Consider the following 27,644-nt stretch of genomic DNA (forward strand, 5'->3'; position numbering starts at 1 on the left):
CCAAAAAAAAAAAAAAAAAAAAAAAAAAAAAAAAAAAAAAAATTCATATTCATCTATGATAAAAACTTAACATACTGGAATTTAAAAAATTTTTTAACATGATAAAAAAGTATCCTAGTCTGGGCAACATGTCAAAACCCCATCTCTACAAAAAAAAAAAAAAAAAAAAAATTAGCTGGATGCGGTGGCAGGCACCTGTGGTCCCAGCTACTCAGGAGGCTCAGGTAGGAGGTCGCTCGAGCCAGGAGGCAGAGGTTGCACCAAGGTTGCGCTCCAGCCTGGGCGACAGAGACTCCATCTCAAAAAGAAATATCCACCAGAAACCTACTCCAGACTTAATGGCGCAAGGTTAGAAGCATCACTGGTGAACAGGGATGTTTGCTGACTGATTCTGTGCAGCAGTTCACAGGCCGAAGATTTAAGGGCTGGAATGGAAAAAATGAAGAAAAAAATTCACTTTTTAGAGGGAAATTGTGCCTAATTCTCAGTTACAGCTTTATAAAGGCTCTCCAGGGACCTGTGAGGGGCCCAGAAGAGACACCAGGTGTGAAGGAGCCAGGAGCCAGCCTGGGGCTGAGCGGGGCCCGGAGGCCTGGGCCGGGCGCACTCACCTCTGTCATCTGTCTTTGTAGCTTACTGGAGGTTTTGGCTCTGCGTGAGTGTGGTCTACGAGCTGTTTCTCATCTTTATTCTCTTCCAGGTAAGCCGTTTTCTGGGTTGGATACCTGGGAACTTAGGTGACGGTCTGGCCCCAGGCAGGGTGACAAAGGAGGCCTTGCCCACCCGGCCCTTGAGTGATGGGAGGAAGCAGGACTGGACCTCAGAACGTAGGCCGAGCCGCAGGGGCCTCCAGGAGCATCTGTGCGGCTCTCGAGTGACGGGAGGAAGCAGGGCCAGACCTCAGAACGTAGGCCGAGCCGCAGGGGCCTCCAGGAGCATCTGTGCGGCCCTCGAGTGATGGGAGGAAGCAGGACTGGACCTCAGAACGTAGGCCGAGCCGCGGGGGGCCTCCAGGAGTATCTGCTGGTGGGGGGCTGACTGTGGCCGTGTAGCAGGGCCACACCTAAGTGTGGACACAGACGAGGGCAGGGCCAGTGGTGCAGCTGCCAGGGTGGCTTTGCCCACAGCTGTCTGAGTGCGGGTAGGGACTGGGCATGAAGGGAGCAGCAAGGGACCTGCGATGGCAGGCCAGCATGTGTGTGGCCAGGGCACATCTGGGCCTCAGAGGGGCCCCCAGCGCCCAGAGGGACAGGGTCTTTGTGTCTGTGTTTTGTGGTTGACCAGTGTGGCTGTGTGTGCTGCTTCCCCATCCTGACCACCTTCCGCAAGACGGGCGGGTGCGGGTGGGAGATGCAGCTCCTTTGTAATTCCTGGGTCAGGCTGTGTTGCTGCCACAAATGCTTACTTTATTAATACTCTCTGTTCCGTTTAACTCAGTTTAAACACACATTTTGGGGCTGTCTTCAGGTTACAAAGGACTTTGCTATTCCCAGTCTTAAAACTCTGTCAGTGCGTGACCAGATTTTTTATCATCATGGCAGAATTGGCTTTTCTGGGGTAGTGTACATTCTATGAATTTTAGCATTTGTGTGGACTTATAGAAACACAATTAGGACGTACAACAATTCCACTGGCCCCAAAATTCATTTGTGTTACCCCTTGGTAGTCGTACCCGCCCCTGACCCCTGACTGCTGGTGAGGGACGCTTCTGTCTCCGAGAGTGTCCTGTACACGGAATCATGCAGTGGGCGGCCTCTTCCCGCCCTGCACGGTGCCTCTGAGGTTCATCCAGGTTGCATGTGTCTTCCCATGCTCCTCTTTCTTTTAGTATTTATCTGTTTTTGAGACGGAGTCTCACTCTGTCACCCAGGCTGGAGTGCAGTGGTGTGATCTCGGCTCACTGTAGCCTCCACCTCCCGGGTTCAAGTGATCCTCCTGCCTCAGCCTCCCAAGTAGCTGGAATTACAGGCACCCGCCACCACCCCCCACTAATTTATTGTAATTTTTAGTTTCATCGTGTTGGCCAGGCTGGTCTTGAACTCCTGACCTCAAATGATCTGCCCGCCTCAGCCTCCTGAAGTGCTGGGATTCCAGATGTGAACCGCCCCGCCACCCTGGGCTCCTCTTTCTTGGCAGTGACAGTTTCTCAGGCTCCTTGTGTTTGGTGACCTGGACAGTTTTGTGGATTGGTCAGGAATGTAGTGGAATACCCCTCAAGTGACATTTGAAATTGGACAGTGTGAGTTCACCCAGGTTGTTCTTTTTCGAGATGGTTTTGAATCATCTGGGTCTCTTCCATTTCCAAACAAATGTGAGGATCACCCTTTCCAGTTCTGTGAAAAGAACAGGTGGAATTTTTTATAGGGATTGCATCGAATCTGCAAATCTGTTTGGGGAGTAGTGTCCTCCTAACAATATTAACTCAGTCCTTGAAAATGGGATGGCTTTCTGTTTGTTTCGGTCTGTAATTTCTTCCAACAATGTGTTAGAGTTTTCAGGGTTTAAGTTTTGCACTTCCTTTATTACATTTACATCCAGTTATCTTATTCATTTTATGCCCTTGTAAGTGGAACTGTTTTAGTTTTACTTTTGCATTGCTCATTACTAGTGTATGGAAATGTAGCTTATTTTTGTGACTGGTCTTGCATCCTGCAACCTTGCTGAACTTATTAGCTCTAAGAGTTGTGGGGTGTTGGGGTAGATTCTTAAGAATATGCTATAGTCAAGATTATGTCTTCTACAAATAGAGTTTTACTTCTTCCTTTCCGGTCTAGATGTCTTTTATTTTCTTGTGTAGCTGCGCTGGCCAGAACCTGCAGCTCAATGTTTCCTAGAACAGGCAAAGATGGGCTTTTTTTTTTTCTTTTTTTTTGGAGACAGGGTCTTGCTCTGTTGTCCAGGCTAGAGTACAGTTGTGTGATCATAGGCCTCCACAGCCTCTAACTTCCCAGGCTCAGGTGATTTTCCTGCCTCAGCCTCCTGAGTAGCTGGGACTACAGCCATGTGCCACCACGCCTGGCTTTGTTTTTTTGAGACATAGTCTTGCTTTATCACCCAGTCTGGAGTACAGTGGCATGATCTTGGCTCACTGCAACCTCCACCTCCCAGGTTCAAGCTATTCTCGTGCCTCAGTCTCCGAAGTAGCTGGGATTACAGGCACGTGCCACCACACCCAACTTTTGTATTTTTAGTAGAGACAGGGTTTCACCATGTTGGCCAGGCTGGTCTCAGAATTCCTGGCCTCAAGTGAGCCACCGCACCTAATTTTTAAATTTTCTGTGGAGGTGAGGTTTCGCCATGTTGGCCAGGCTGATGTCAAACTCCTAGGCTCAAGCTATCCATCCCCCTTGGCCTCCCAAAGTGCTGGGAGTATAAATGTGAGCCACTGTGCCTGGCCAGATGGACATTCTTACCTGATTCCTGATCTTAGGGGAAAAGCATCCAGTCTTTCCCCACTGAGTGTGTTAGCTGTGAGTTTTTCCTGGATCTCCCCTACCGAGTGGAGAACGTTCTGTGAGTTTTTCCTGGATCTCCCTTACTGAGCGGAGAACATTCTCTGAGTTTTTCATGGATCTCCCTTACTGAGCGGAGAACATTCTCTGAGTTTTTCATGGATCTCCCTTACCGAGTGGAGAACGTTCTGTGAGTTTTTCATAGATCTCCCCTACCGAGCCGAGAACATTCTGTGAGTTTTTCCTGGATCTCCCCTACCGAGTGGAGAACGTTCTGTGAGTTTTTCCTGGATCTCCCTTACTGAGTGGAGAACGTTCTGTGAGTTTTTCATGGATCTCCCCTACCGAGTGGAGAAAGTTCAGAGTTTTTCATAGATCTCCCTTACCAAGTAGAGAACATTCTAGTATATTCCTAGCTGGTTGAGTGTTTTTATCATGAAAGGTTGTAAGAGTTTTGTTACATGTTTTTTCTGCATCAAGTGAGATGATCATATGGGTGTTTTTCCCCCTTTGTTAATATGATGAATTACATTTATTTTCTTATCCTGAACCAACCTTGCATTCCTGGGATAAATCCTGCTTGGTCGCAGGGTGTGCCTTTTTACATATTGCCGGACTTGCTTTCCTAGCATTTTATCTGAGATTTTTGCATTCATATTTGTAAGAGATACTGTCCTTTAATTTTCCTGGAATGTCTTGTTCTGGCTTTGGCACCAGGGTTTGTGAGGATGTGTCTGATGTTTTCTCATGATTCGTCTGGGGTGACGGCACACACTGGCACCATCACCATGATGCACCCGTGGTGCTGTGGACCTTGACCGCCGGGTGAGGTGTGTCTGTCAGGCTTTCCACGGTCAAGCCGTAGTGCATTCTCCACAGGGGGTCACTGGTGCAGCCTGCACAGACGGAGGGGAGTTTCGTTGCCCTCCTTGGAGTGTGCGTCTGTGCGCTACCTGGAACTCTTGTGCACGGGAGAGATCCTGCTTCTCTTCCGTTAGGTATTCCATCACGTGTTTGTTTATATCAGTGCGGAATTACAGATACGTGTCTTACACGTGGATATTTATTTCAGCGCTGCTGTATTTATCATGGTGCCCAAATTCTTTTGCCTTTGGGAGTTTCCACTTGGTTCCTGTATTGCTTTCACACGCCATCACTGAGTTTTTGGCTTTTTGTTTTGTTTTTCTGAGCACATCCTGACTTCCTAGCACTGCGGGATGCTCCAGGCTCCTCCTGTCCACTCCCTACCCCAGTCCTGGAATCAACCCCTTCTCTAAGAGCCCTGGGTCCTTCCTGAATATTAGGGACTGAGACCTGGGTGCTGGGTGGGCTGCGTGGTCCTGGGTGCCACAGCTCACTGTGTGCTCAGACGTCTGTAAATGATGTAAACCTCCCTTGAGGTCAGGCCCAAGAGCCTGCCTTGCCCCAAGGCCAAGAGGTGCATCTGGCTGACGCCAGTGTATGGGTGAGGAAAGAGTGATGTCCCGCAAGGGTGGCTTCTGTGAGGGTGTTGGCCTGAGCACATGTGTGGGGAGGGGTCGGGAGTGGGGCTGCGCAGCAGGAACTCGGGGCCCCGTCCCACTGCTGTCTGTCCAGTGGTCCTAGTCCCCCATGTCCTGAAGCGCACCTGTGCCCACCTGGCCCCAGGGAGCACAGGTGTGGAGACTTGGGTTGTCATGCCGGGGGTTCCTTCTATACGCGCTATCCCACCAGGATTTCCCTGGGGTGGGAGGGCTGCTGAGACAGGGCGCTGCCCTCCTCCAGGGTGACTGAGATGCAATTTACAACCATGATCTCCCGGCCGGGCGCAGTGGCTCACGCCTGTAATCCCAGCTCTTTGGGAGGCCGAGGCGGGCGGATCACGAGGTCAGGAGATGGAGACCATCCTGGCCAACACGGTGAAATCCCGTCTCTACTAAAAATACAAAAAAAAAAAAAATTAGCCGGGCGTGGTGGCGGCGCCTGTAGTCCCAGCTACTCTGGAGGCTGAGGCAGGAGAATGGCGTGAACCCGGGAGGTGGAGGTTGCAGCGAGCTCAGATCGCGCCACTGCACTCCAGCCTGGGCGACAGAGTGAGGCTCTGTCTCAAAAAATAAATAAAAAATAAACAACCATGATCTCCCGTTTCAAGTTGCCACCACTAACTCTAGCCCCACTGACGGGGCACTGGCCTTGCAGACTGTCCAGGACGGCCGGCAGTTTCTGAAGTATGTTGACCCCAAGCTGGGAGTCCCACTGCCAGAGAGACACTATGGGGGAAACTGCCTCATCTATGACCCAGACAACGAGACTGACCCCTTCCACAACGTCTGGGTAAGACGCCGGGAGCCCTGAGGTGGATCCCTCCCCAGGTGTGGCCTGTGCCGGACCAGGCACCATCCATGCTCCTGCCTTGCCCCCCGTGCCCCTTGGCCCACATGTGGGGTCTCCTCCTGGCCCAGAGATGTGCTGAGGCCCTGTCCGTTTGGGTGGTGCTCACGATGGCCGGGCCCCGCTCTCTAGGCTGTCAGGGATGTGGTCTCCACAGGCCACAGCAGCACCTGTGAGTCCCTGGCCTTCTTCCCGGCGTCTGGCAGGTGCTGCTCGGTTGTGGGTTTGACCTGCCAGTGTGGGGGATGGGGGTGGCTGTGCCCCAGGGTCAAGGCTCACACCCTGTCGCCCACAGGACAAGCTGGATGGCTTCGTTCCCGCGCACTTCCTTGGCTGGTACCTGAAGGTACGGCACCTCCTCTTCGCGGCCACCCTGCCCCAGTTCTCAGGCCTGCCCTGTCCTCTGGGCCCATGGGGCTGAGCTCAGGGTGCTCTGAGTGTGGTGGGAGGGTGTCGCGCTGCACCCTCCCTGGAGCCCTGGAGCCGAGCCCTGACCCTGGCCGGGTCCTCACTCCGTCCTCAGGGTGGGGGCGGCGGAGAGAGGCAGCAGGGCAGGAAGTCCCGGCCCCACCTGGGCTCAGGCACTGCCCCGTCCCACTTCTGAGGGGCCCTGTGCTACCTGGGGGGCCAAGAGCAGTACCCGCTGGACCCTGCAGCACACCCGGCAGCCCCTGCACGCAGCCTCGGCTGGCTTGGCGGAGGGACCAGTACCCCGGCAGTCTGGTGTCAGGCCCCGGGCATGGGGATGCTGCCTTGTTTGCTGACAGTCATAGCATCGAGGCTGCTGGAGGGGCAGCCACCCCCCCCCACACTCACCCTGAGACCTCGCTGGGGGGCCGCCCACCCCACACTCACCCTGAGACCTCGCTGGGGGGCCGCCCACCCCACACTCACCCTGAGACCTCGCTGGGAGTCCTGCCCACCCACACTCACCCTGAGACCTCGCTGGGGGTCCTGCCAGTGCTCTCAACTCCAAGAATGCTGCCAGCCGGGGTGGGGGCCGTGTGCACCCGTGGGCAAGGCCGAGCGTGGCAGCACATCCCACACTCTGGTTGACCCTGGCACCCGCAGACCCTGATGATCCGAGACTGGTGGATGTGCATGATCATCAGCGTGATGTTCGAGTTCCTGGAGTACAGCCTGGAGCACCAGCTGCCCAACTTCAGCGAGTGCTGGTGGGACCACGTAGGTGCCGGCAGAGCCCCCAGGGCAGTGGGTGCAGGCTGAGGGGCATTCTCGGTTCCCCTGTGCCCTGCTGGGGTCTTCCTCAGGGGCCCCGTTACCCCCCAACCCCTGCGACGAGTGCTGGCCCCTCCCCGCAGTGGATCATGGATGTGCTTGTCTGCAACGGGCTGGGCATCTACTGCGGCATGAAGACCCTCGAGTGGCTGTCCCTGAAGACGTACAAGTGGCAGGGCCTCTGGAACATTCCGACCTACAAGTACGTCGTGGGGGCTGCAAGGGCAGGGCTGGGTGCGGGTTACCCAGAGGCAGCCTCAGCGTCTGTGCCCCAGCGGACCCCGAGCACCAGGCCTGTCCAGCGTGCGGCTCAGCGGGGTGACTACGGGGCTTTGCCTCCCGGAACCTCCCGTCCGACCCGTTGTCACTTGAGCCTGGCCGCCCCTCATGGTGGCCACGGCGTCTGACCCACTCACCTCGCTCCTCAGTCTCCGGCCGGCCTGGCTCAGGGGCTCTGGGATCCTTCTGTGCTTCTCCCTCCCCTGGTTGCTTTGGTTATGAAATAGTTGCTGGTACTTTGTCATTATGACTTTGGAATTTTAAAAAGATACAAAAGTCTAAGGAAAGGCCTGGGGGGCGGGGGTCTCCCCTCCTGCCTGTGGGTGCCCCGGCTCTGCCTGGACACCTCTGCACACGTGGCCAGCTCATGGCGCCGTGGAGCGCCCTCTGAGGCGCTGCAGCCACTGCTCAGACTGGAAGAGACTGAACAGCAGAGGGCTGTGGGGAGGCAGGGCTTGTGGCTGCGTGGCCAGACCTCGGAGAGTGGCCAGGCAGCAGCTGGGTAACCAGGAACAGAGTCCGTGGCCCGATGCCGCAGGGTGGGGCCGGGTGACCGAGAGCTGAGCCAGCCCAATGGCGCAGGGCGAGGCTGGTGACCAGGAGCAGAGCCAGCCCGTTGGCGCAGGGCGGGGCCGGGTGACCAGGAACAGTCTGTGGCCCGATGGTGCAGGGTGGGGTTCGGTGGGCTGCTGTCCTCAGGCTGCCGGCTCTGTGGTTTCCAGGGGCAAGATGAAGAGGATCGCCTTCCAGTTCACGCCCTACAGCTGGGTTCGCTTCGAGTGGAAGCCGGCCTCCAGCCTGCGTCGCTGGCTGGCCGTGTGCGGCATCATCCTGGTGGTAAGGCCGGGCTGCCTGGCGACGGCGTGGCGGGCTGTGGGCCAGAGCTGGTGCTCACCTTCTCCTCCCCTAGTTCCTGTTGGCAGAACTGAACACGTTCTACCTGAAGTTTGTGCTGTGGATGCCCCCGGAGCACTACCTGGTCCTCCTGCGGCTCGTCTTCTTCGTGAACGTGGGTGGTGTGGCCATGCGCGAGATCTACGACTTCATGGATGACCCGTGAGGGCTGCGGGGGGGCCAGGCGGAGACACCCCCGGGGCGGGGGGCCAGGTGGAGACACAGGTGGTGGGTGGGGTCCGGGCGGAGACACCCCCGGGGTGGGGGAGCAGAGCCTGGGAGGCTGGGGCCTGGGCAAGGCCTCCTGGAGGACCCTGGGGGGCCCAGAACGCTGAGCCCCCTGCTACCCCTGCAGGAAGCCCCACAAGAAGCTGGGCCCGCAGGCGTGGCTGGTGGCGGCCATCACGGCCACGGAGCTGCTCATCGTGGTGAAGTACGACCCCCACACACTCACCCTGTCCCTGCCCTTCTACATCTCCCAGTGCTGGACCCTCGGCTCCGTCCTGGTGCTCACCTGGACCGTCTGGCGCTTCTTCCTGCGGTGAGTGGGGGCGGGCGGGTGTGTTCCGAAGGAGGGCCGCTGTCCGGGTCTCTTGGCGCAGGCGCTGTGGGAGTTTGGTGGTGGTGGTGCCTCCTGTCCCTGCTCCAGCCCTCTGGCTGCTTCTGTGGGAGGGGCCTTTCCTGACCCAGCCCTCGGGTCCTTCACTCTGCACTGATGGATCCAGGCTCCTCAGGGCTCCAGTCAGCCACGGCTGCTGTCGCAGGGCCGGGGTACCCGGCCCCCACCCAGCCCATCCTGGACCTCCACAGGGACGAGGTGCCAGCTGTCCGTGGGGCCTGCAGTGGGGGCTGGTGTGGAAGCAGGTGATGACACTGCCCCCTGCCCCCAGGGACATCACTTTGAGGTACAAGGAGACCCGACGGCAGAAGCAGCAGAGCAAGGATGACCAGGGCAGCGCCGTCGGCAACGGGGACCAGCACCCGCTGGGGCTGGACGAAGACCTGCTGGAGCCTGGGGTGGCCGAGGGTGAGGGGCCACCAACTCCAAACTGACCTGGGCCGTGGCTGCCTCGTGAGCCTCCCAGAGCCCAGGCCTCCATGGCCTCCTCCTGTGTGAGTCCCACCAGGAGCCACGTGCCCAGCCTTGCCCTCAAGGTTTTCTTTTCCTTTTCTCCCATGCATCTGGCAAGGCTGAAGGCAAGGGGTGGAGGAGGCCCCAGCACAGCCTCATCTCCGTGTGTACACGTGTATGTGTGTGTACACATGCATGGCCACCTGTGGTGTGCACGTGTGCTCTTCTCCAGTGCCGGGAGCTGGCTGGCGTGGCAAGGGTGTGCTCTGGGGCAGCGTGTCCCTCAGGAACCAGGTCCTCCCTCCCCTTTCTGCCTGGTCAGCCCCGTGGCCTCTGGCCCACCAAGCTCCCTGTCACTCAGCCACGGCATGGCCCCGGCAGGGACATCACAGTACCCTTTCTGCACTCCGTGGGCCCCGGGTGCGCTGAGGCCTGGAGGAGTCCACCCTGGCTCCACATCCACCTCCGCAGCTCGCGTGGGCGTTCGTCCACAAACACTCCATAGCTGAGAGGCAGTGGATCCAGGCGGCGACGCTGAGCCATTTCCTCAGAGTCTTCCTTTCACACAGACCACCCTGAAGGACACGCGGATGGGGTCAGAGATCACTGAGCTGGCCCCTCCAGGGGGCCTGGAACCCGGATGCTGGGGCCATGACGCCTCTGTGGCTCCAAGTTGAGGGTCATCTTCACGAGCAAAGAGAACCAATAAAGTGACAACGAACGTCTGAGGCTTCCAGCCCTCCCCCCAGCTCCCCGTGTCCTGCTTTGGGGTCCAGTGCAGCCCCCCAGCCTGCCCTCACACCCAGTGCCCACTTGGGGAAAACCACACAGAGGACGGGAGGCACCGGGGTCAGCCTCAGCCTCTGCGCCTGAGCAAAGACTTGGCACCCGCCCCGCCCTGCTTCCCAGAGAGAGCAGGTGCCGGACGCAGCCCCTCCCCCAGGCTCCAGGAGGGTCCAGCACCCACCCTCTACTGCGTTTGTCCCAGGGCCGGCGACCACTGGGCAGTGGACACAGGATTCCTGGAGAGGGGCAGCTGCCTTCTCGGGCCACTTTTTTTTTGAGATGGAGTCTTACTCTGTCACCCAGGCTGGAGTGCGGTAGCACCATCTTGGTTCACTGCAACCTCTGCCTCCCAGGTTCAAGCAATTCTGCCTCAGTCCCCCAAGTAGCTGGAATTACAGGTGCCTGCCGCCACTCCCGACTAATTTTAGTATTTTTAGTAGAGATGGGGTTTTACCACATTGGCTAGGCTGGTCTTGAACTCCCAACATCAGGTGATCCACTTGCCTCGGCCTCCCACAGTGCTGGGATTACAGGCATGAGCCACCGTGCCCAGCCAGGCCACTATTTTTAAAACTTTACCATGAAAATTTTCAAACACAAATGGAGAGAAAAGGGGTTCCCTGAGCCCGGTTCCTAGCAGGGGGGAGGTAAGGGGTGTCGGTGGCTGGTTGGACACAGCCTGAGGGGACTCCAGGAGCCAGATGCACCCACACTGCCTGCTCTGCCTCAGGGCCCCAGGCTTTAAACAGCTTTACTTTTTTTGACTACTTTTGGGGAAATTTTCAATCCCTGTATGTCAAGGGCTGTAATGTGGAGCATACATGAGAGCAGCCTCCCGGGCTCGGCAGGAAGATGTCCTGTGTGGCCACCACGCCCGGTGCCCAGCAAATCCCTTTTCCAGTCACAGCTACTCACAGCTTTGGCCTCTGCGGCTCTGCCCTGTGCTGCAGGACACGGGACCTCAGCATCTGCTCTTTGCAGGTGGCAGCTTTGACCCCTCAGGAGGAACTCCGCACTGTAGGGGCCCCTCTCCCCTCCCTCCCTCCTGTGGGACCCACTGTCACTCCACCCGCGCTCTGCATCCCCCTGATGCTCTGAGCCCCGTGGCGGCCGGTGGGGTGGTGGCAGGCGGGGGTGGCGGCCGGCGGGGGTGGCGGTCTGCTCGTGGTCACCGTCTGCTCTTCCCAAGGAGCAGGACGAGGCGGGGCTTGGGATGAGTCCTGTGTTCAGGCGCCCGCTGTGTCCCAAAGGCGGCCCCTGGGAGCCTTTCTGGCAGCAACTCAACCCCAGACAGCGCCCAAGGGCTCTGGTTCCCCACACACCGAGATGCTCCGAACTCACCTTGGGCATCTCTTGCCCCATGCCTGGCATCACCCATGTCCCCAAGGAGCCCTGTTCCCCTGACTAGGGGGGTCATAGTTAAGAAACTAAGATCCTGGGTCATTTTTTAATGTAGGTATGTGTGTATTTTTGAGATGAGTCTTGCTCTGTTGCTGGAGTGCACTGCCGCAATCTCAGTTCACTGCAACCTCCACCTCCCAGGTTCAAGCCATTCTCGTGCCTCAGCCTCCCGAGTAGCTGGGATTACAGGCATGGCCACCACGCCCAGCTAAATTTTGTATTTCTAGTACAGACAGGGTTTCATCATGTTGGCCAGGCTGGTCTCGAACTCCCGACCTCAGGAGTTCCCGACCTGATCCACCCACCTCAGCCTCCCAAAGTGCTGGGATTACAGGCAGGCGTGAGCCACTGTGCCCGGCCTCCGCACCCAGCCCCTGGGTCGCTTTAAAGGGCTTTATTGGGCCGGGTGCGATGGCTCACACCAGTAATACCCAAGACCAAACACCAGCCTGGGCAACATGCAAGACACTGTCTCTACAAAAAATACAAAAATTAGCCAGGTGTGGGGGTGCACGCCTGTAGTCCCAGCTACCTGGGAGGCTGAGGTGGGAGGACGGTTTGAGTCCCAGAGGTCGAGGCTGCAGTGAGCCGAGATCGCGCCACTGCACTCCCACCTGGATGAGTGAGAGACCTCGTCCAAAAAAGGGGGGTTGCCGGGGAGCTTCTTTGCAATGAATTTGTAGTTGCTGACGCAGCATCAGACCTTTGAAAGCTGACAAGTGTCCCCCCTCTTGGCTGGGCAGGACACCCCGGGCTGGCCCACCTTGATCAGCTGCCCACCGGTGGGCAAGATGGGCTGCCCCTGAGGGTGGGCCCCACCGTCCCACACAGAGCTGCAGACAAAGCTGGGGCGAGAACTGGGCTCCAGGCAGGACCCCAGGTCGGGCTGCGCTGGGCAGTGCTGGGAGCTCCTGAGGCTCCAGGGTGGGAGTGGCTGGGCCTGCGGGCAGCTCCCAGCAGGCGTCACCCTGCACAGGCAGAACCAAGGGGCATCCCCCACCCCAGGCAGGGCCTGCCCTGTGCTCCCCAGTGTGGGTGGGGTGCGGCTCACAGGACCCAGCTGAGCACAGCCAGGGCCTTGGGCTGCTTCCCTGGTGCAGGTCCCTTAGGCAGTGAGAAACCCATGCCACGTGAGGTGGTGTCGTCTCTGATGCCAGCACAACTCGCAGGGACCCCAGGAAGGACAAGAGCCCCTCCTGCCAAGAAAGTGCTTTAATGGTTTATAAAGTGTCCAAAATATACTGGCAAAAATAAGCGGATCTGAGCGTTTCTCTTCAAACCTAGGATATGCAGGGCGAGGACATGGCAGGGGCTGGTCAGCCCCAGGGGTGCCTCGAAGCTGGTCGTCCAGGGAGAGCAGCGGCAGGAAGCGCCTCAGGAGATGACCCTCAGGGATGGCTTCTCCTCCTCCAGGGCCTGCAGCCGGTCCTCCATCGCCTCGGACCAGTAAATGTCGTACAGGCTGCACAGAGGCCAGAAGGGAGGCATGGGCCTGTGTCCTCCCCAACCCCCGCCTTCCTCCCTGGGCAGCCCTGGCCACACCACCCAACGCGTCCACATACACCAGCTGCTCCAGGAGGCAGCCCGGCTGCCGGACACTCTCCACCAGCTGCAGGACGCCCGCATCCCCCAGGCAGTTGTTGCTGAGGTCCAGCTCGCGCAGGCTATGGTTGGCCAACAGGGTCGCGGCAAGGCTGCTGCAGCTGCTGTCACTCATATCACAGTCGCCAAGCCTGGGTGGAGCAGGGTGGGGGTCAGGGTGTGGGGCGTGCCTGGCACCACATGACCGGCCGAGCAGCCTGGGCCTGGGGGACGCGATGGAGGCCCACGCCGCGAAGCCCAAGGACCGACGGACACCTGTGCTCGGCAACTCGGGACCCTCAGGTGGGGCCGTCCCCAAGGCTCACCCTTGGCAGCTTGTCTCACTGTCCCTCTATGGCCCTGGGCAGGTTCCCCACCACAGACAAAGGCCACACAGACAAGTGGGGCACGGCAGCCTGACACCTAAGACCTTCCGCAGGGAGGAGAAAGGACAGGAGGGAGATGCCGTCCACCCAGAGAGCCACACCCACCCCCTTGCCTCTCCTCGGGGTGGGCTTCAGAGGAGAAGCCAGCTAGAGGCCAAGGGGCAGCTGTGGGGAAACGAGGGTATGGAGACCACCAAGAAAGGCACAGAGTGGACAACAGACTTGAGGTTCCAGAGAAAAACGAGGGTACAGGCCAGACAAGAAGGTGGAGGAGACAAGACCCGACACCCACTTCCCAGGGTGGAGCCGCCACAGGCTGGACAGCAAAGCCAAGGAGTTGCGCTGGGCCTCTCCAAAGTGGGGGCCAGGGAAGCTGCAGGACCCCCACCCTGTGCGGTGGCTCAGGGGGAACCAGTCTGCAGTGACCAGGACCCAAGGTTCCTCTCCACACCTGGAACACCCACAAGGTCCTGGCAGCCAGGATGGTGTCCCCTGGCAGGGAACTGGAAATCCCCCAGCAGGAGGAAGCCCTTGGGAAACGTAGCCATGACTCGGTCTACAGGACCCCCTGACCAGCATGACTCAGCCTGCAGGGCCCACTGTCCAGGGCTCCGAGGCCTCACTCAGAACCTGGTGCCCAGCCCAGGATGACCAGCCACCCATGGAAAGCCCCTGGCAAGAGGCACACGGGAAATAGCAAACAAAAGACAAAACACTGAGGATGGAAATTCAGTAGACTGGCTGGTAAATGAGAACATCTCCCAAAAATAAAACATTGAAGAGAAAGAAAATTTGGAGAGCACACTTAGAGGGCCAGTCCACAAGACATCAGGACAGGCTCATGGGCACACCAAAGAGAAAGGGAAGAAAAGAGAGAAAAAAATCAGCAAAGGCATATTTTCTTAGAACCAAGTATCCAGCACAGTCAAAGAACAAGACCCACATCAAGGCCAAGCACATGGAACCCCGAACACAATGGACAAAGAAATCTGGAAAAACTGCTGAGAAAAAGCAGATCATGCGCACAAGATCACAGTGGCTCATGCCTGTAATCCCAGCACTTTGGGAGGCTGAGGCAGGCTCATCATTTGAGGTCAGGAGTTCAAGACCAGCCTGCCCAACATGGTGAAACCCCATCTCTACTAAAAATAAAAAAATTAGGCTGGGCATGGTGGCTCACTCCTGTAATCCCAGCTCTTTGGGAGGCCAAGGCAGGTGGATCACGGGTCAGGAGATCGAGACCATCCTGGCTAACATGGTGACACCCTGTCTCTACTAAAAATGCAAAAAATTAGCCGGGCGAGGTGGCGGCGCCTCTAGTCCCAGCTACTCGGGAGGCTGAGACGAGAATGGCGTGAACCCGGGAGGCGGAGCTTGCAGTGAGCCGAGATCTGGCCACTGCACTCCAGCCTGGGTGACAGAGCAAGACTGTCTCAAAAAAAAAAAAACAGCTGGGCACAATGGCACACGCTATACCCAGCTAAATGATCCAAGGGCAGAGCAGGGGCACAAGACCTCCAAAAATTACCTTCTGCAGAAACATCTCTCAGGAAGCTGCAAGAAAACGTGCTTCAACAAAGGGAGGAAATCCGGAAAGACATCCTGACCCGGAAAGACATCCTGACCCGGAAAGACATCCTGAGCCGGGCAGGGTTCCCGCGCGGGAAGAAGGTGAGCAGGGCTTCCAGGAAGACGGACCACAGGGTGGCCAGGGAGGCTAGAGCCGCATAAAGCTCTCAGGTTTCATGAACTATGACCTCTTTCAAAGCTAAAAAGAGAACTCAAAGTGGTGCCACCACCCTGCCTTGCCCAGCACATGAACATGCATGCTCGCTCTCACCCATGTACTCATGCACATGCACACTCGTGCTGACACGTGCTCACACAAATGCTCACTCTCACCCATGTGCTCCCACACATGGACAGTCGTGCTCACTCATGTTCTCACACACAGACACGCATGCTCACTCTTGCCTGTGTGCTCATTCTTGCTGTGCTCACACATGCTCACAGACACGTGCTCACTCTCGCCCATGTGCTCCCACATGGACAGTCGTGCTCACACTCATGTTCTCACGGACACTCATGCTCACTCTTACCCATGTGCTGACACAATCATGCTTACACGTGCTCACATGGACACTCGTGCTCACTCTTCGCCCATGTGCTCAATCATGCTCACATGCTCCCAGACGTGTATGCTCACTCTCGCTCATGTGCTCACTCGTGCTCACACGTGTTCACACACGTGCTCTCACCCATGTGCTCATACACGGACACTCATGCTCACACACATGGAGTCGTGCTCACTCATGTTCTCACACACGGACACTCATGCTCACTCTCACCCATGTGCTCAATCATGCTCACACGTGATCGCATGGACACTCGTGCTCACACTCGCTTGTGCTCACACACTCATGCTCACGTGCTCACTCGTGCTCTCACCCATGTGCTCACAGACTCGTGCTCACACACACGGACACGTGGCTCACTCTCGCCCATGTGTTCACACACACGGGCAGTCATGCCCACACGTTCTCACACACGGACACTCGTGCTCACACATACGAACACTTGTGCTCACTCTTGCCCATGTGCTCACACACACAGACAGTTGTGCTCATTCTCACACAGACACTCCTCTGGCTCGTGCTCACACACACGGACACTCATGGTCACATGCTCACACACACAGACACGTGCTCACTCTCGCTCGTGCTCACACACACGTACACTCATGCTCACATGCTCACACAGACACGTGCTCACTCTCGCTTGTGCTCACACACACGTACACTCGCTCACTCTCGCCCATGTGCTCAGACACGCTCATACACACTAGTGCTCTCACCCATGTGCACACAGACACTCGTGCTCACACGTGCTCACACGGATACTCGTGCTCACCTATGTACTCACACACGGACACTCATGCTCACTCTCGCCCATGTGGTTACATGAACACTCGTGCGCATGCCCATGTGCACAAACGGACATTTGTGCTCACACTCGGGCTCACTCTCACCCATGTGATTTCACGGACACACATGCTCACACTCGTGCTCACACAGACACTGCTCATTCTCGTCCATGTGCTCACACCCATGGACACTCAGGCTCACACACACATTCATGGACACTCGTGCTCACACATGCTCACATGGACACTTGTGCTCTCTTGCCCATGTGCTCACACCCATGCTCACACTCATGCTCACACTCATGCTCACACACACGTGCTCACATACGCCTCACCCATGTGCACACTCATGCTCACACCCTTGTGCTCACACCCACGTGCTCACACACGGACACTTGCGCTCACTCTCACCCATGTGCTCGCACACACGGACACTCGTGCTCACACAGACACTTGTGCTCACTCGCCCATGTGCTCACACACGTGCACATGACCTCCCAAATATGCGTACTCGTGTCCCTCTCACACTCACCAGAGCACCCGCAGCACGGAGCCGGGCTGGCCCAAGCCCTTGCAGAGTTCCTGCACGCCCGCGTCCCCCAGCCTGTTGTTGCTTATCTGCAGCTCCAGGAGAAACTTATTCTGGGTCAGCACCGAGCTGAAGTGGGAGCAGCAGGCGGCTGTGAAGCTGCAGGACTTCACCCTGTGGACAGACAGGACTGAGGCCTGGCAAGGGACCAGGCTGGCCCACAATTGCAACTGGCCCTTCTCCTGAAGGCCCCACATGGACCTGAGCAAAAACATCTGAGAGCCTCCCAAGGTGTGGGCACCTGCACCTGGTCCTCAGCCCCAAGCACCGTTACTATCAAACCACAGGCTGCTCCCTGGCCCATGCATTCTGAACGCTGGAGCTGAGCCCAGCACCTCCACTGGAGTCGCTCACTCTTCCCCTAGTATCCTTGGTGACCCTGGCCCTCTCTTGGGCGACAGGGCCCTGCCCCGACAGCCACACTCACCACAGTGACTCCAGCTGGCAGCCGGGCTCCAGCAGCGTCTCACACAACAGCCGGGCACCCTCGTCCCCCAGCTCGTTGCCGGCCAGGCTGAGCTCCTTCAGGCTCTCCTTGGTCCTGAGGACACGGCACAGATCCGCGCAGCCCTTGGCGGTGATGCCACACTCCCAGATCCTGCAGGACATGGACCCCCCCAGACTTTCCTCAGCGCCATCTCATGGCCTGAGGTGCGCCCAGCGGGTGGGGGAGGGCTCTGAGGACGGCCCGCGGCCCCTTACCCTCCAGGAAGGAGGCCTCGGGGAGGTGACTCACCACAGGGTCCTGAGGCTGGAGCTGGGGTGGAGCAGCCCTGGGCACAGCTCTGCAATGCCCACATCACCCAGCTTGTTGCTGCCCAGGGCCAGCTCCCGCAGCGAGGCCTTGGAGGCCACGATGCTGCACAGGTCCCGGCAATTGTTTGACGTGATACCACAGCTCTCCAGCCTGGGGACGCAGGTCACGCATGAAGCAGCATGGGACCCCCCCAGCCCACACCCCGCACCTCCCCAAGGCCCAGGGCCTACTTGAGCGCCTCCAGCTGGCAGGGGGAATCCTTCAGGCCCTGGCACAGCACACGGACGCCGGCCTCATTGATGTCGTTGTTGCTAACCGTGAGCTCCTTGAAGTCCGGCTTGGCCCTGAGCACGGAGGCCAGGGGCTCGCAGCTGGCAGCCGAGAGGTTGCAATACTCAAGCCTGGGGGGTAGCCGAGCTTAGCACCACGCAGGAATGTGCACCAGCCAAGGGTGTGATGCCGGGGAGTGCAGGGGGGTGCTGGTGTCTCACCTCTCCCTCAGCCTTCTCCTGCCTAGGCATCAGGTGGCAGTGCTGAGGGCCCCCCCAGACTCATCCAGAGGCCCAGGCCTCTGTGGACACCGGCATTCCTTCCGGAAACCCCTCACCCCCTCCCCGACCTTGGACCTCGGGGCCCATCCAGGCCCAGGAGAAAGAAACCAGCCTCTGGAGGGCAAGGCCGCCTGCACGTGCCAGGCCGTGGTCAACTCACAGTGGCCGGGCCCCCCACACACACTGAAGTGGTGAGTGGAGCCGGACTCACGGCCAGGTCTGTTCCCACTGTCAGGTCCTGGGGCAGCTGTGCCTTGCAAAGGGCAACTGGAGGGGGAGGGAGGGCGACGACAGATCCCCCCAGTCCCAGCATCATGAAGAGGGGAGAGCACCACAAGGACCCTGTGACCTGAGTCCCTCCTCACGGCTCCTGGCAGGCGATGTGCTATATAGGGGGCTGGCTGGGGGACAGGCAGTGGAGAGCATAGGTCCCGGGGCAGGGGACACACTCACTGCAGCTTTTCCAGGCGGCACTGGGGGTCCAGGAGTCCCTCGCAGAGCAGCTGCAGGCCCGCATCCCCCAAGAGGTTGTCGCTGAGGTGCAGCTCCTGCAGCGTGGGCAGGGAGCGTAGCGTGCCGGACAGGACCCCGCAGCCGGCCCCCGTCAGGTAGCAGTTCTGGAGGCTGGAGCATACCTGGCCGTCAGCAGGGCTCCCCTGAGCCAAACTGCCACACCCTTCAGCTGCCAGAGCCTGGAGCCCGGAGCGGCGCTCTGCAGGCAGTAGGTCTGTACTGCTCCTTCCCTGGACAGGGCTCTGGGGTCTCCAGGCCGAGTGAAGGAGGGCACACGTGTGGCTTGGCTCAGGGAAACCTTGTCTGCAGACACACCCTTCAGCAAGGGTCCTGTGGTGATGCTGGAAGGCCAGGGATGGCAGGCGGGCCCAGACCTTGGGCGCAGGGGCTGGGATAAGGCAGGAGGGGCCCTGTTCTCCCGCCATGAGGCCACCAGGCCTGTGTGCCTCTGGCTGATGCTGGAAATGCCCGCTGCCACCGCCTGCCCACCCACAGCTGCCCACGAGCCCCTGGCAGCTTTGTCCCCTGCTGCCGGGCTACCAAAGCAGGCCGCACCAGGCCAGAGGCAGTGCCAGGCCCCACCTCACCTCAGCTTCTGGATCTTGCAGGAGGGGCTCTGCAGGCCCTGGAGCACGCAGTGCACGCCGGCATCACCCAGCTCATTGCTGCGCAGGCTGAGTTCTGTCAGTGCAGGGTTGACTCGGAGTGCCGAGCTGATGTCGCCGCACCGTGCCTCTGTGAGGCCACAGTCGTCCAGCCTGCAACCAGACCCCAGGGTCATGCGGGCCACGCTCAGGCTCCACCACTACCCCACGCGCAGATTACAACCCATCAGCGGGCCCAGAAGACAGCAAGGCAAGTCACACAGGACGTTGCAGAAATCAAACAAAAAAGAGGAGAACTGTTCTGTGAAAGTTTTAAGATGCTTGCACGTATGCAGACATGTGCCTGAGGCCTCACGTGCTCCTCACCTCCAACCTTGAGGCACGAAGCACAAAAGCTCCTGGTCTGTCTCTAGGGAAAAAAATCAAACCTGTCTGAGGTAACACCTACGGGAACTGCCTGGAACAGGACGCAGCAGGTAGTTCAGACACCGGAGCAAATACACAGTGACACCAGCTCCTAACATGACAAATACACATACTCCAGTGCTTCCTGATTAAATGAATAACTGAATAAATACAGCTAGGAAAAAAACCAGGTCTTGCTCACAAAAGAATGACAATCGATCAATGTGGAGGAAAGAAAGAAATTACAAAATTCAGACCGGGCGCGGTGGCTCACACCTGCAATCCCAGCACTTTGGGAGGCTGAGGTGGGCGTCACCTGAGGTCAGAAGTTCGAGACCAGCCTGGCCAACATGGTGAAATCCGTCTCTACTAAAAATACAAAAAGTAGCCGGGCGTGGTGGCAGGTGCCTGTAATCCCAGCTACTCGGGAGGCTGAGGCAGGAGGACTGCTTGAGCCCAGGAGGTCGAGGCTTCACGAGCCATGATGGAGCCGTGATGGAACCACTCCAGCTTGGGCGACAGAGCGAGGCCCTGTCTCTAAAAACAAAAAGAATTTAAAGTATCTCTCGAAGGCACTGGTCACAGGAGGAAAGGCAGTGGCGTCACAGTGAAGAGGATTCTTGCCAAAAATGCGGGACTTCAACCATGAGAAACCATCAGACAAGCCCCAAGAGAGGACGTCCTACAGGAGCACGGCCAGACCCTCAGATCACCAGAACCCAGAGAGATGAGAGGACAGTCACAGACGTGGAGAGGGCTAAGGAGACGGAGGACTGAGGGCCACGCAATCCTGGACCAGTCAGGAAGAAGAAAAGGGCAGGACGGAAAAGCAGACTCTGCCTGGAGGTGCTGGGCCAGAGCCAGCGTCCGCAGGTACACAGGACCCCTCACCAGGGAGCCCCGTACAGTCCTCATCACCCTCCGCAAACCTGACACTACTTCAAATAACCAGCTAGAAAGAGACAAGATGAGACCCACCCAGGCACTCATGTCCTGCTTGTGAAGCCACTGGGGTTGTGAGGACCTCGAGGGCCAAGGACTCCCAGCCCCCAGCTTGGCAGGGACAGGCAGCGCCCCACGGAGGCTCACGGAGGGGACCCCAGCTGTGTCCTGCCCTCGTGTCTGCAAGGGAGGGAGACGGGCGGAGACACCAGAGCCAGAGATCCACTGGCCAGTGCCGGCTCACACTGCACGAGCCTGGAACGGGCTTTACATTTCTAAATGGTCGACGAGAAGCACAAGAATCACATTTCATGCACGTGGAAGCTGCATGGAATTCATACTTCACGTCCATAAACAAGGCATTCCAGAGCAGTGCACCCTTCAGAGGAAGCCGCCACCCGCGAGCCTGCCCCTGCCAGCACCCCAAGGCCACCCCGAGGGCAAGTGTACCTGACCACTTGGCACTGCTGGAGCAGGGGGAGGAGCTCGGCCCACCTAGCGTCACTCAGCTGCTCACACTGGATGTCCAGGCTCATGGTGGAGGTGAAGAGTGGCTGAGTGGGAGGCAGAAGGAAGAGAACGTCTTGGCCAAATCCCCTCACCGTTTCACAGGCCGGAGATTCTGCAAACGAGAAAAGTCCAAACAGGACCCACAGGGCTGATGTTTCAGGAGGAGCCGCAGCCACTCCCGGAGCAAACACGTCCTCTTCAGCACCTTCCCCACCTTCGTCTCTGGAGCAGACGTCGGGAGTGGGGCAGGGGGGCAGGGACCAGCACCCACCCCCAGAAAGGCCACCATGGGCAGCAGAGCTTGGGAACACAGATGCCAGCCCACCACCTGGCTGTCGCCACCCAGCCTCTGTGGGCACCTCCTCCTGCCTTATAGAGAGCGGGACAGCAGCAGTCCAGGAAGCCCATGCCTCTCATTTGCCTGGGCAAGGACAGCGTAGGGTGGGGTGGTCTGTGAGCCTGGAGGCCCCCGCAGGGGAGCAAGGGAGTCTGTGCACTTGGCCTGTGTCTCACTCTGAGGACAGGCAGACTGGGCGGGCCAGGCAGGCGGCCCACAAAGCCAGAGACCTCCCAGGATGCCAGGATCCTGGACCCGGCCAGTGTCCCAAGCAAGACAGAGCAGGTGGTACAGTCACTTGGGGTGCCAGCTTCCATGGCCCCCTTCTGGGGCTGGGGACTCTGCACCAGACCAGGGCACATCCTCTGTCCCACGGCACACCAGCCCAGAGGCCAGACTGCCAGGCAAGCTGGGAGAGTCAGCCTGGGACGGGCACGGCTGCCACATCCTGAAACCTCCCCAGGCACAGGCCCTGAATATGGAAGGAGGTTCCCGAAGCCCTGCGAGCACAGCTCAGGTACCTGCCAGGGGCCTGGGGAAGGGAAGCGGTCAGGCAGAGACAGCCACCCCAAACCTCGGTAGGTGGATACATTCCCTGAGCACCTGCCAAGCACTGGCCTGGGGACTACAGCAGGGCAGGAACCTGGAGAGGAGGCTCGACGGCCAGGAGGCCTCCCTGGAAGCAGCAGCCCTGATGCCACACTGAGGGGAAGGGCGGGCAGGGCTGGGGAGAGGCTCTCATCCAAAAGCCCCAGGGAGCTGGCAGGATCCACTCCAGGAAATGACGCAACCCCAGCTGCCCTTCAGAAAGACGGCCAACAGGACCGCTCGAGAGGCTCCTGGTGCCCCGACACCCCCAGCTGCCTGAGTCTGTGTGCCAGGCACTCCTCTTCCCGGGGCTGGTTCAGAGGCGGCTGGTCCACTCCGGATGAGTGAAGGGAAGAGGCCCCTGGTACCAACCAGGAGGAAAGAGGCAAGGCTGGGCTCGGGTCCACACGCCTGGGCCCCAGGCCTGCAAGGACAGTGGCAAAGCGCAGTGACACCCCACGGCCCCACGCGGAGGAACTGAATCCACCCGACCCGAAGCACGTGAGCAACACCGACCAGGGTGTGGTCACCCAAACTCTGACTCCAGAATCCAGTCATCGGGAGGTGCTGTGGGCGGCAGGGGGTGGAAGGAAAGCCTCAGGCGGCTGCCCAGGCTGCACATGCTCCGCACATCCAGCCCGACACTCCTGTGTCCTCCGTAGCCAGATGAAAGGTGGCCCCAGGGTGTCCTCCTCCTGGGGAAGCTTGGTGGGGGCTCAGGGAGGCCAGCGCTCCTGTGACCATCTGGAACTAGGGCTGTGGGAGTGGCCCCGTCCCCACCCCTCAGGCTTGGCCAGACCCTGCTGTATCCCAGGAAGGCCCTTCTGAACCTCTGTGGGTCACAGATCCCACTGAGAACCTCACGAAAATGTGGGTGTAAACGCCCTTCTCTGTGACTGGAGGAGGCCCTGGCTCCCTACACAGCCAGGGCTAAAGCACATTCAGGAACCCGCCACCACCAGCCAGCAGCCTGCTTTGGTCAAGGCAGGGGTTTGAACAGCGGCCCTAACGGTCCCTTATCCGGAAACCAGACCTTCCCAACCTTAGGGCGGGAGGTCTCCGCAGCGCCCAAGGCCTGAGCCCCCCCGCCCCGGGGAGCCACACAGGAGGGGCGGTTCGGAGGCCAATTCAGGTCCTTCGGTTCCGACGTGATGGGGACGTGGACACGGCGACCTCCAAGGGGCGCAGGGCCACCCTCTAGGGAGACACGGGCCACGCTCAGGCGACGCGCAAAGGTTCCCGGTCCCTGGGACTCCCGCCCACGTCGAGTCCCTCGAACCCGCTAGTTCTGGACACCCTGCCGCGCACTAAAGGGCTGGGAGGGAACCTCAGAAAAACACGGAGGGGGTCTCCCCTGCTTCTCTGCCCCGCCCGCACCCGCTCAGCCGGGACGCTCACCCGGCGCCGCCGCCGCAGACCCAAGGCCCGAGCCGCTTCGCGCTCCTTCCGCCCAGGCGGGGGCGGGCGGAGCCTCCAGCCGTGCCCAGCTCAGTCCCCGGGCCTCGTTCCAGTTACTACCCCAGCTTCCCCACTCCCCCCTCGGTCGGGGGTGAAGCCTGACGTCCGCATCCCGTTTCCCACCGTCTGGCCCCAACCAGCCTTTCCACTTAATCTCCCGGAACCGGCGCCTGCACCCGCCTTCCCCCAGACCATCCCTCCAGCTCTGGCAGCCCCTGCCTCCTCCCACAACCAGGCCGGATTCCAAGAATTCCCGAAACACTAAAATAAAGCAAACCTGAGACACCCCTTTTTGCTACCAGACTGGAGATGATGGAACAGATTGACGATGATTTGTTGTGGCTGACGCGAAATGGGCGAGGCAGTGAGGAGAGGTTTTGGAGAGCCACTGGGCCCTCCTGAAAACTTTGGACACACCCTCCGTTTCTATCAGTCAAGAGTTCTGGCCGGGCGCGGTGGCTCAAGCCTGTAATCCCAGCACTTTGGGAGGCCGAGACGGGTGGATCACGAGGTCAGGAGATCGAGACCATCCTGGCTAACACGGTGAAACCCCGTCTCTACTAAAAAATACAAAAAATTAGCCGGGCGCAGAGGTGGGCGCCTGTAGTCCCAGCTACTCGGGAGGCTGAGGCAGGAGAATGGCGTGAACCCGGGAGGCGGAGCTTGCAGTGAGCTGAGATCCGGCCACTGCACTCCAGCCCGGGCGACAGAGCGAGACTCCGTCTCAAAAAAAAAAAAAGAGTTCTTCATGCCTGAGCTCGGAAAACACGTTCAAAAATATTTTGTTTGGTCCCGCCTTTCTGGACCAAACCAATGTGTATCTTAAATGTATTTTTTTTTTTTTTTTTTTTTACGTCGTTTTTCAAATTTTTTTTGTTTTTTCGCCCAGGCTGGAGTGCGGTGGCCGGATCTCAGCTCACTGCAAGCTCCGCCTCCCGGGTTCACGCCATTCTCCTGCCTCAGCCTCCCGAGTAGCTGGGACCACAGGCGCCCGCCACTTCGCCCGGCTAGTTTTTGTATTTTTTAGTAGAGACGGGGTTTCACCGTGTTAGCCAGGATGGTCTCGATCTCCTGACCTCGTGATCCGCCCGTCTCGGCCTCCCAAAGTGCTGGGATTACAGGCTTGAGCCACCGCGCCCGGCCCTTAAATGTATTTCATTGATGCCTCATATCTCTCTAAAACGTATAAAACCAAGCTGCCCCAACCACCTTGGACACATGTTCCCAGGATCTCCACCGGCCGCGGTCACTCATTTTTGGTTCCGAATAAATCCCTTCAAATATTTTACATTTTAACTATTATTATCGACAGTACCTTTTTAAAAATAAGAATGGCCCTGAAAGATGTCAACATCCGAATCTTCAAACCTGTGGTGTTACCTTACGTGGCAAAAGGGACTTTGCAAATATTAGGAATATTGAGATGTGAAGGCTATCCTGGGGTATCTGGGTGGCCGGCATATTATCGTGAGGGTTCTTATGCAGAGACACCAGGTTTTGAAGATGGAAAAAGATGGCCTCTAGAAGTTGGAAAAGCAGATTCTCCTTGGGAACCTCCAGAAGCAACCACCCTTGCCAACACCTGGATTCTAACCTCCTAAAACTCACTTTGGGCTTCTGAGCTTCAGGCCTATAAAACAACCTATCTATGGCAAATTCGTTATAGCAGGGATGAGACAATAGCTCACTGCAGCCTCCTCCTCCAGGGCTCAAGCCATCCTCCTGCCTCAGCGTCCCAAGTAGCTGGGACTACAGGCGTTCACTACCGCAACTGGCTAATTTTTTCTATTTTTTTGTAGAGACGGGGGTCTCACTATGTTGGCCAGGCTGGTCGCAAACTCCCGGGCTCAAGAGATCCACCCGCCTTGGCCTCCCTAAGTGCTGGGATTACAGGCTGCACCAGCGCATCCAGCCAAATGTAACCTTTTTTTTTTTTTGTCTGAGACGGAGTTTCACTCTTGTCACCCAGGCTGGAGTGCAGTGGCATCATCTTGGCTCACTGCAACCTCCGCCTCCTGAGTTCAAGCGATTCTCCTACCTCAACCTCCCAAGTAGCTGGGATTACAGGCGCCTGCCACCACGCCCGGCTAATCTTGTATTTTTAGTAGAGACGGGGTTTCACCACGTTGGCCAGGCTGTTCCTGAACTCCTGACCTCAGGTGATCCGCCCGCCTCGCACTCCCAAAATCCTGGGATTACAGGGGTGAGCCACTACGCCCGGCCCCAATGTAACTCTTAATGGCAATATCGTGTGCAGCCTCCCGCTCGTATTCGGTTTACTCGACCAATCGCTAAGACGACACTTGAGACTGTTTTCAGATCTTTAGGCTTTCCACCATCCTAGAAAGGGGCCTTGCCTGGTGCTAACGCCGTTCTGAAACACTACCCAACTGTCCTCGGGAAACGGTGCAGAAGTCCTCTGGTTTCCCCCGAGGCGCGTGGGCACCTTGGCTGGAACCTCGCCCAATAACACGATGTGCCTGGGGCCCCTTCATCATTTCCGCCAACCCTGGGGACAGCCCTGACGCCGGCCCCTAAGAGCCGTTCCAGTTCTGTCGCTCTCCTCCCCGCAGCCCCAGGCGGTAGCTTCGCGGCCCGGCGTCCGGTCTCCCGGTGGTCCCAGAGAGAGGCTCCGCAATGGAGGGCGAAGGACCCTCCCTCCCCGACCTCGCACGACCGAGACCGCCCACCTTTCCCCCAACGCCCGGCGGTGGGAGCCGTTCGAGTCTTCTCCGCCAGCGCGGTCCTTCCCGGGAGGCCGGTTCTTTGGGGGAATAAGGTCAAGGGTTACGTGATTCGGGGAAGAAAGCTCGGCTGGACCAAGATTGCTTGTAGCTCGCTGGAATCTAAAGCACTAAGGGGCAAGACGGCCACGCGACAACCACCCAAGTAGGCGCAGCACCGCCCCCCGCCCCGCGCAGGGACTTCCGGCGCGCCCCAAAGGGGAGCTCGCGGCGCGATGACGTCTTCAGGGAGCGCCACATCCGCCGGGCGGCGCATCTGCCCAGCGCAACCTCGGCCCCGCCTTGCCGGCCCCAGACCCCAGCCCCGCCCGACCCCGCCCCACCGCGGGAGCGCGCCACTCGCCCGCGCAGCAGGGGCCTCAGTAGCGCTAGGCGCGCGTCTTCCGAAAGCCCGACCGAGGCCGGCGTGGGCGAGGCCTGGCTACAGGCTGACGCACCGCTGGAGCTACTGACCTCGGGACGACTGGCGGACGGTCGCGGGCCTGGAGACCCAGAGCGAGACGGCCGACTTCCTTCTCGAGCCAGCAGAACGGGTTGAATGTGTCGACACCTCCAGCCGCCAGAGTCAGCGGCGCGGGAGTGTTGGAGCCGGCTGGTGGGCGCGGTCAGGTGCGGGGGCGGGGACTACTGGGCGGGGCTCGGTGCAGGGGCGGGGCCTGATGGGCGCAGTCTCGGTGCGGGGGCGGGGCCTAGAGGGCGTGGCTTGGCTCGGGGGCGGGGCTCGGCGAAGTACAGTCTTGGCGCAGGGGCGGGGCTCGTGGGGCGAGGCTCGATGCGGTGGCGAGAGGGTCTCGTGGGGACGGGGGTCTCCCTAGTAGGCGGGGCTTGGTGCTGGGGGCGGGGCCTGGCGGGCCGGTGCTGTGGCCTCGCACTGGCAGACACTTCTCGGTGATTCCTCAGAATCCTCGGAGGAGGCGGCCAGACCCGGAGCGGCAGCGCCGTGGAGGCGGAGTCGCAGGCGCGGGTCGGGCCTGGCTGGGGCGCGGAGCGCGGCCCCCGGAGAAAGCGGCGGCCTCGGGACAGGAGGGACTCGGGAGAAGCCCCCCTGGGGCGGCTCCGCATGTCGGGGTCGCGCCTCTAGGCGACCTTGGTAGAGGGGCTCCTTTGCGCCGAGATCGCGACCCTCGAAGGAGCCACGGCCCGGTGATCCACGCTGCCCGTCCCGGCCATTGGCTGCGCCTTTGTTGCGTGGGACCCCAGCCCGCAAGGCCTGCAGAGCTGCGGCCTCTTCCCGAGTGTTCTCATCGCGGACCCAGCTGCTC

The 27,644-nt window shown here is 59.1% G+C and overlaps 2 protein-coding genes and 1 pseudogene across 4 annotated transcripts; 1 reads left to right on the plus strand and 2 right to left on the minus strand.

Moving 5' to 3' along the window:
* The first annotated feature begins 636 nt into the window (after nucleotides 1-636).
* PTDSS2 (phosphatidylserine synthase 2) lies at nucleotides 637-10,055 on the plus strand. Of its 2 annotated transcripts, none has more exons than XM_025356049.1 (10): nucleotides 637-700; nucleotides 5,631-5,765; nucleotides 6,118-6,168; nucleotides 6,894-7,007; nucleotides 7,145-7,263; nucleotides 8,063-8,177; nucleotides 8,251-8,396; nucleotides 8,590-8,775; nucleotides 9,125-9,389; nucleotides 9,778-10,055. In XM_025356049.1, exons 4-9 carry the CDS (start codon nucleotides 6,900-6,902, stop codon nucleotides 9,285-9,287), a joined length of 837 nt encoding a protein of 278 aa, XP_025211834.1. In that variant the 5' UTR covers nucleotides 637-700; nucleotides 5,631-5,765; nucleotides 6,118-6,168; nucleotides 6,894-6,899; the 3' UTR covers nucleotides 9,288-9,389; nucleotides 9,778-10,055. The 2 variants fall into 2 exon arrangements, with proteins under 2 accessions (XP_025211834.1, XP_025211835.1); XM_025356050.1 differs by having other exon boundaries at nucleotides 9,125-9,347.
* Nucleotides 10,056-12,690: 2,635 nt separating this feature from the next.
* On the minus strand, nucleotides 12,691-27,008 carry RNH1 (ribonuclease/angiogenin inhibitor 1). 2 transcript variants are annotated; one of them, XM_025356047.1, is made up of 10 exons: nucleotides 26,836-27,008; nucleotides 21,196-21,367; nucleotides 19,381-19,551; nucleotides 18,734-18,904; nucleotides 17,960-18,130; nucleotides 17,709-17,879; nucleotides 17,400-17,570; nucleotides 16,916-17,086; nucleotides 13,056-13,226; nucleotides 12,691-12,955 (listed from the first exon to the last, which is right to left on the minus strand). In XM_025356047.1, the coding sequence occupies exons 2-10, from the start codon at nucleotides 21,279-21,281 to the stop codon at nucleotides 12,868-12,870; spliced, it is 1,371 nt and encodes a 456-aa protein (XP_025211832.1). In that variant the 5' UTR covers nucleotides 21,282-21,367; nucleotides 26,836-27,008; the 3' UTR covers nucleotides 12,691-12,867. The 2 variants fall into 2 exon arrangements, with proteins under 2 accessions (XP_025211832.1, XP_025211833.1); XM_025356048.1 differs by lacking the exon at nucleotides 26,836-27,008 and adding an exon at nucleotides 26,329-26,552.
* Nucleotides 21,344-23,212, minus strand: LOC112606079 (annotated as a pseudogene).
* Nucleotides 27,009-27,644: the final 636 nt, after the last annotated feature.

Source organism: Theropithecus gelada, chromosome 14 (assembly GCF_003255815.1).
Source record: "Theropithecus gelada isolate Dixy chromosome 14, Tgel_1.0, whole genome shotgun sequence".
NCBI lineage: Eukaryota > Metazoa > Chordata > Mammalia > Primates > Cercopithecidae > Theropithecus > Theropithecus gelada.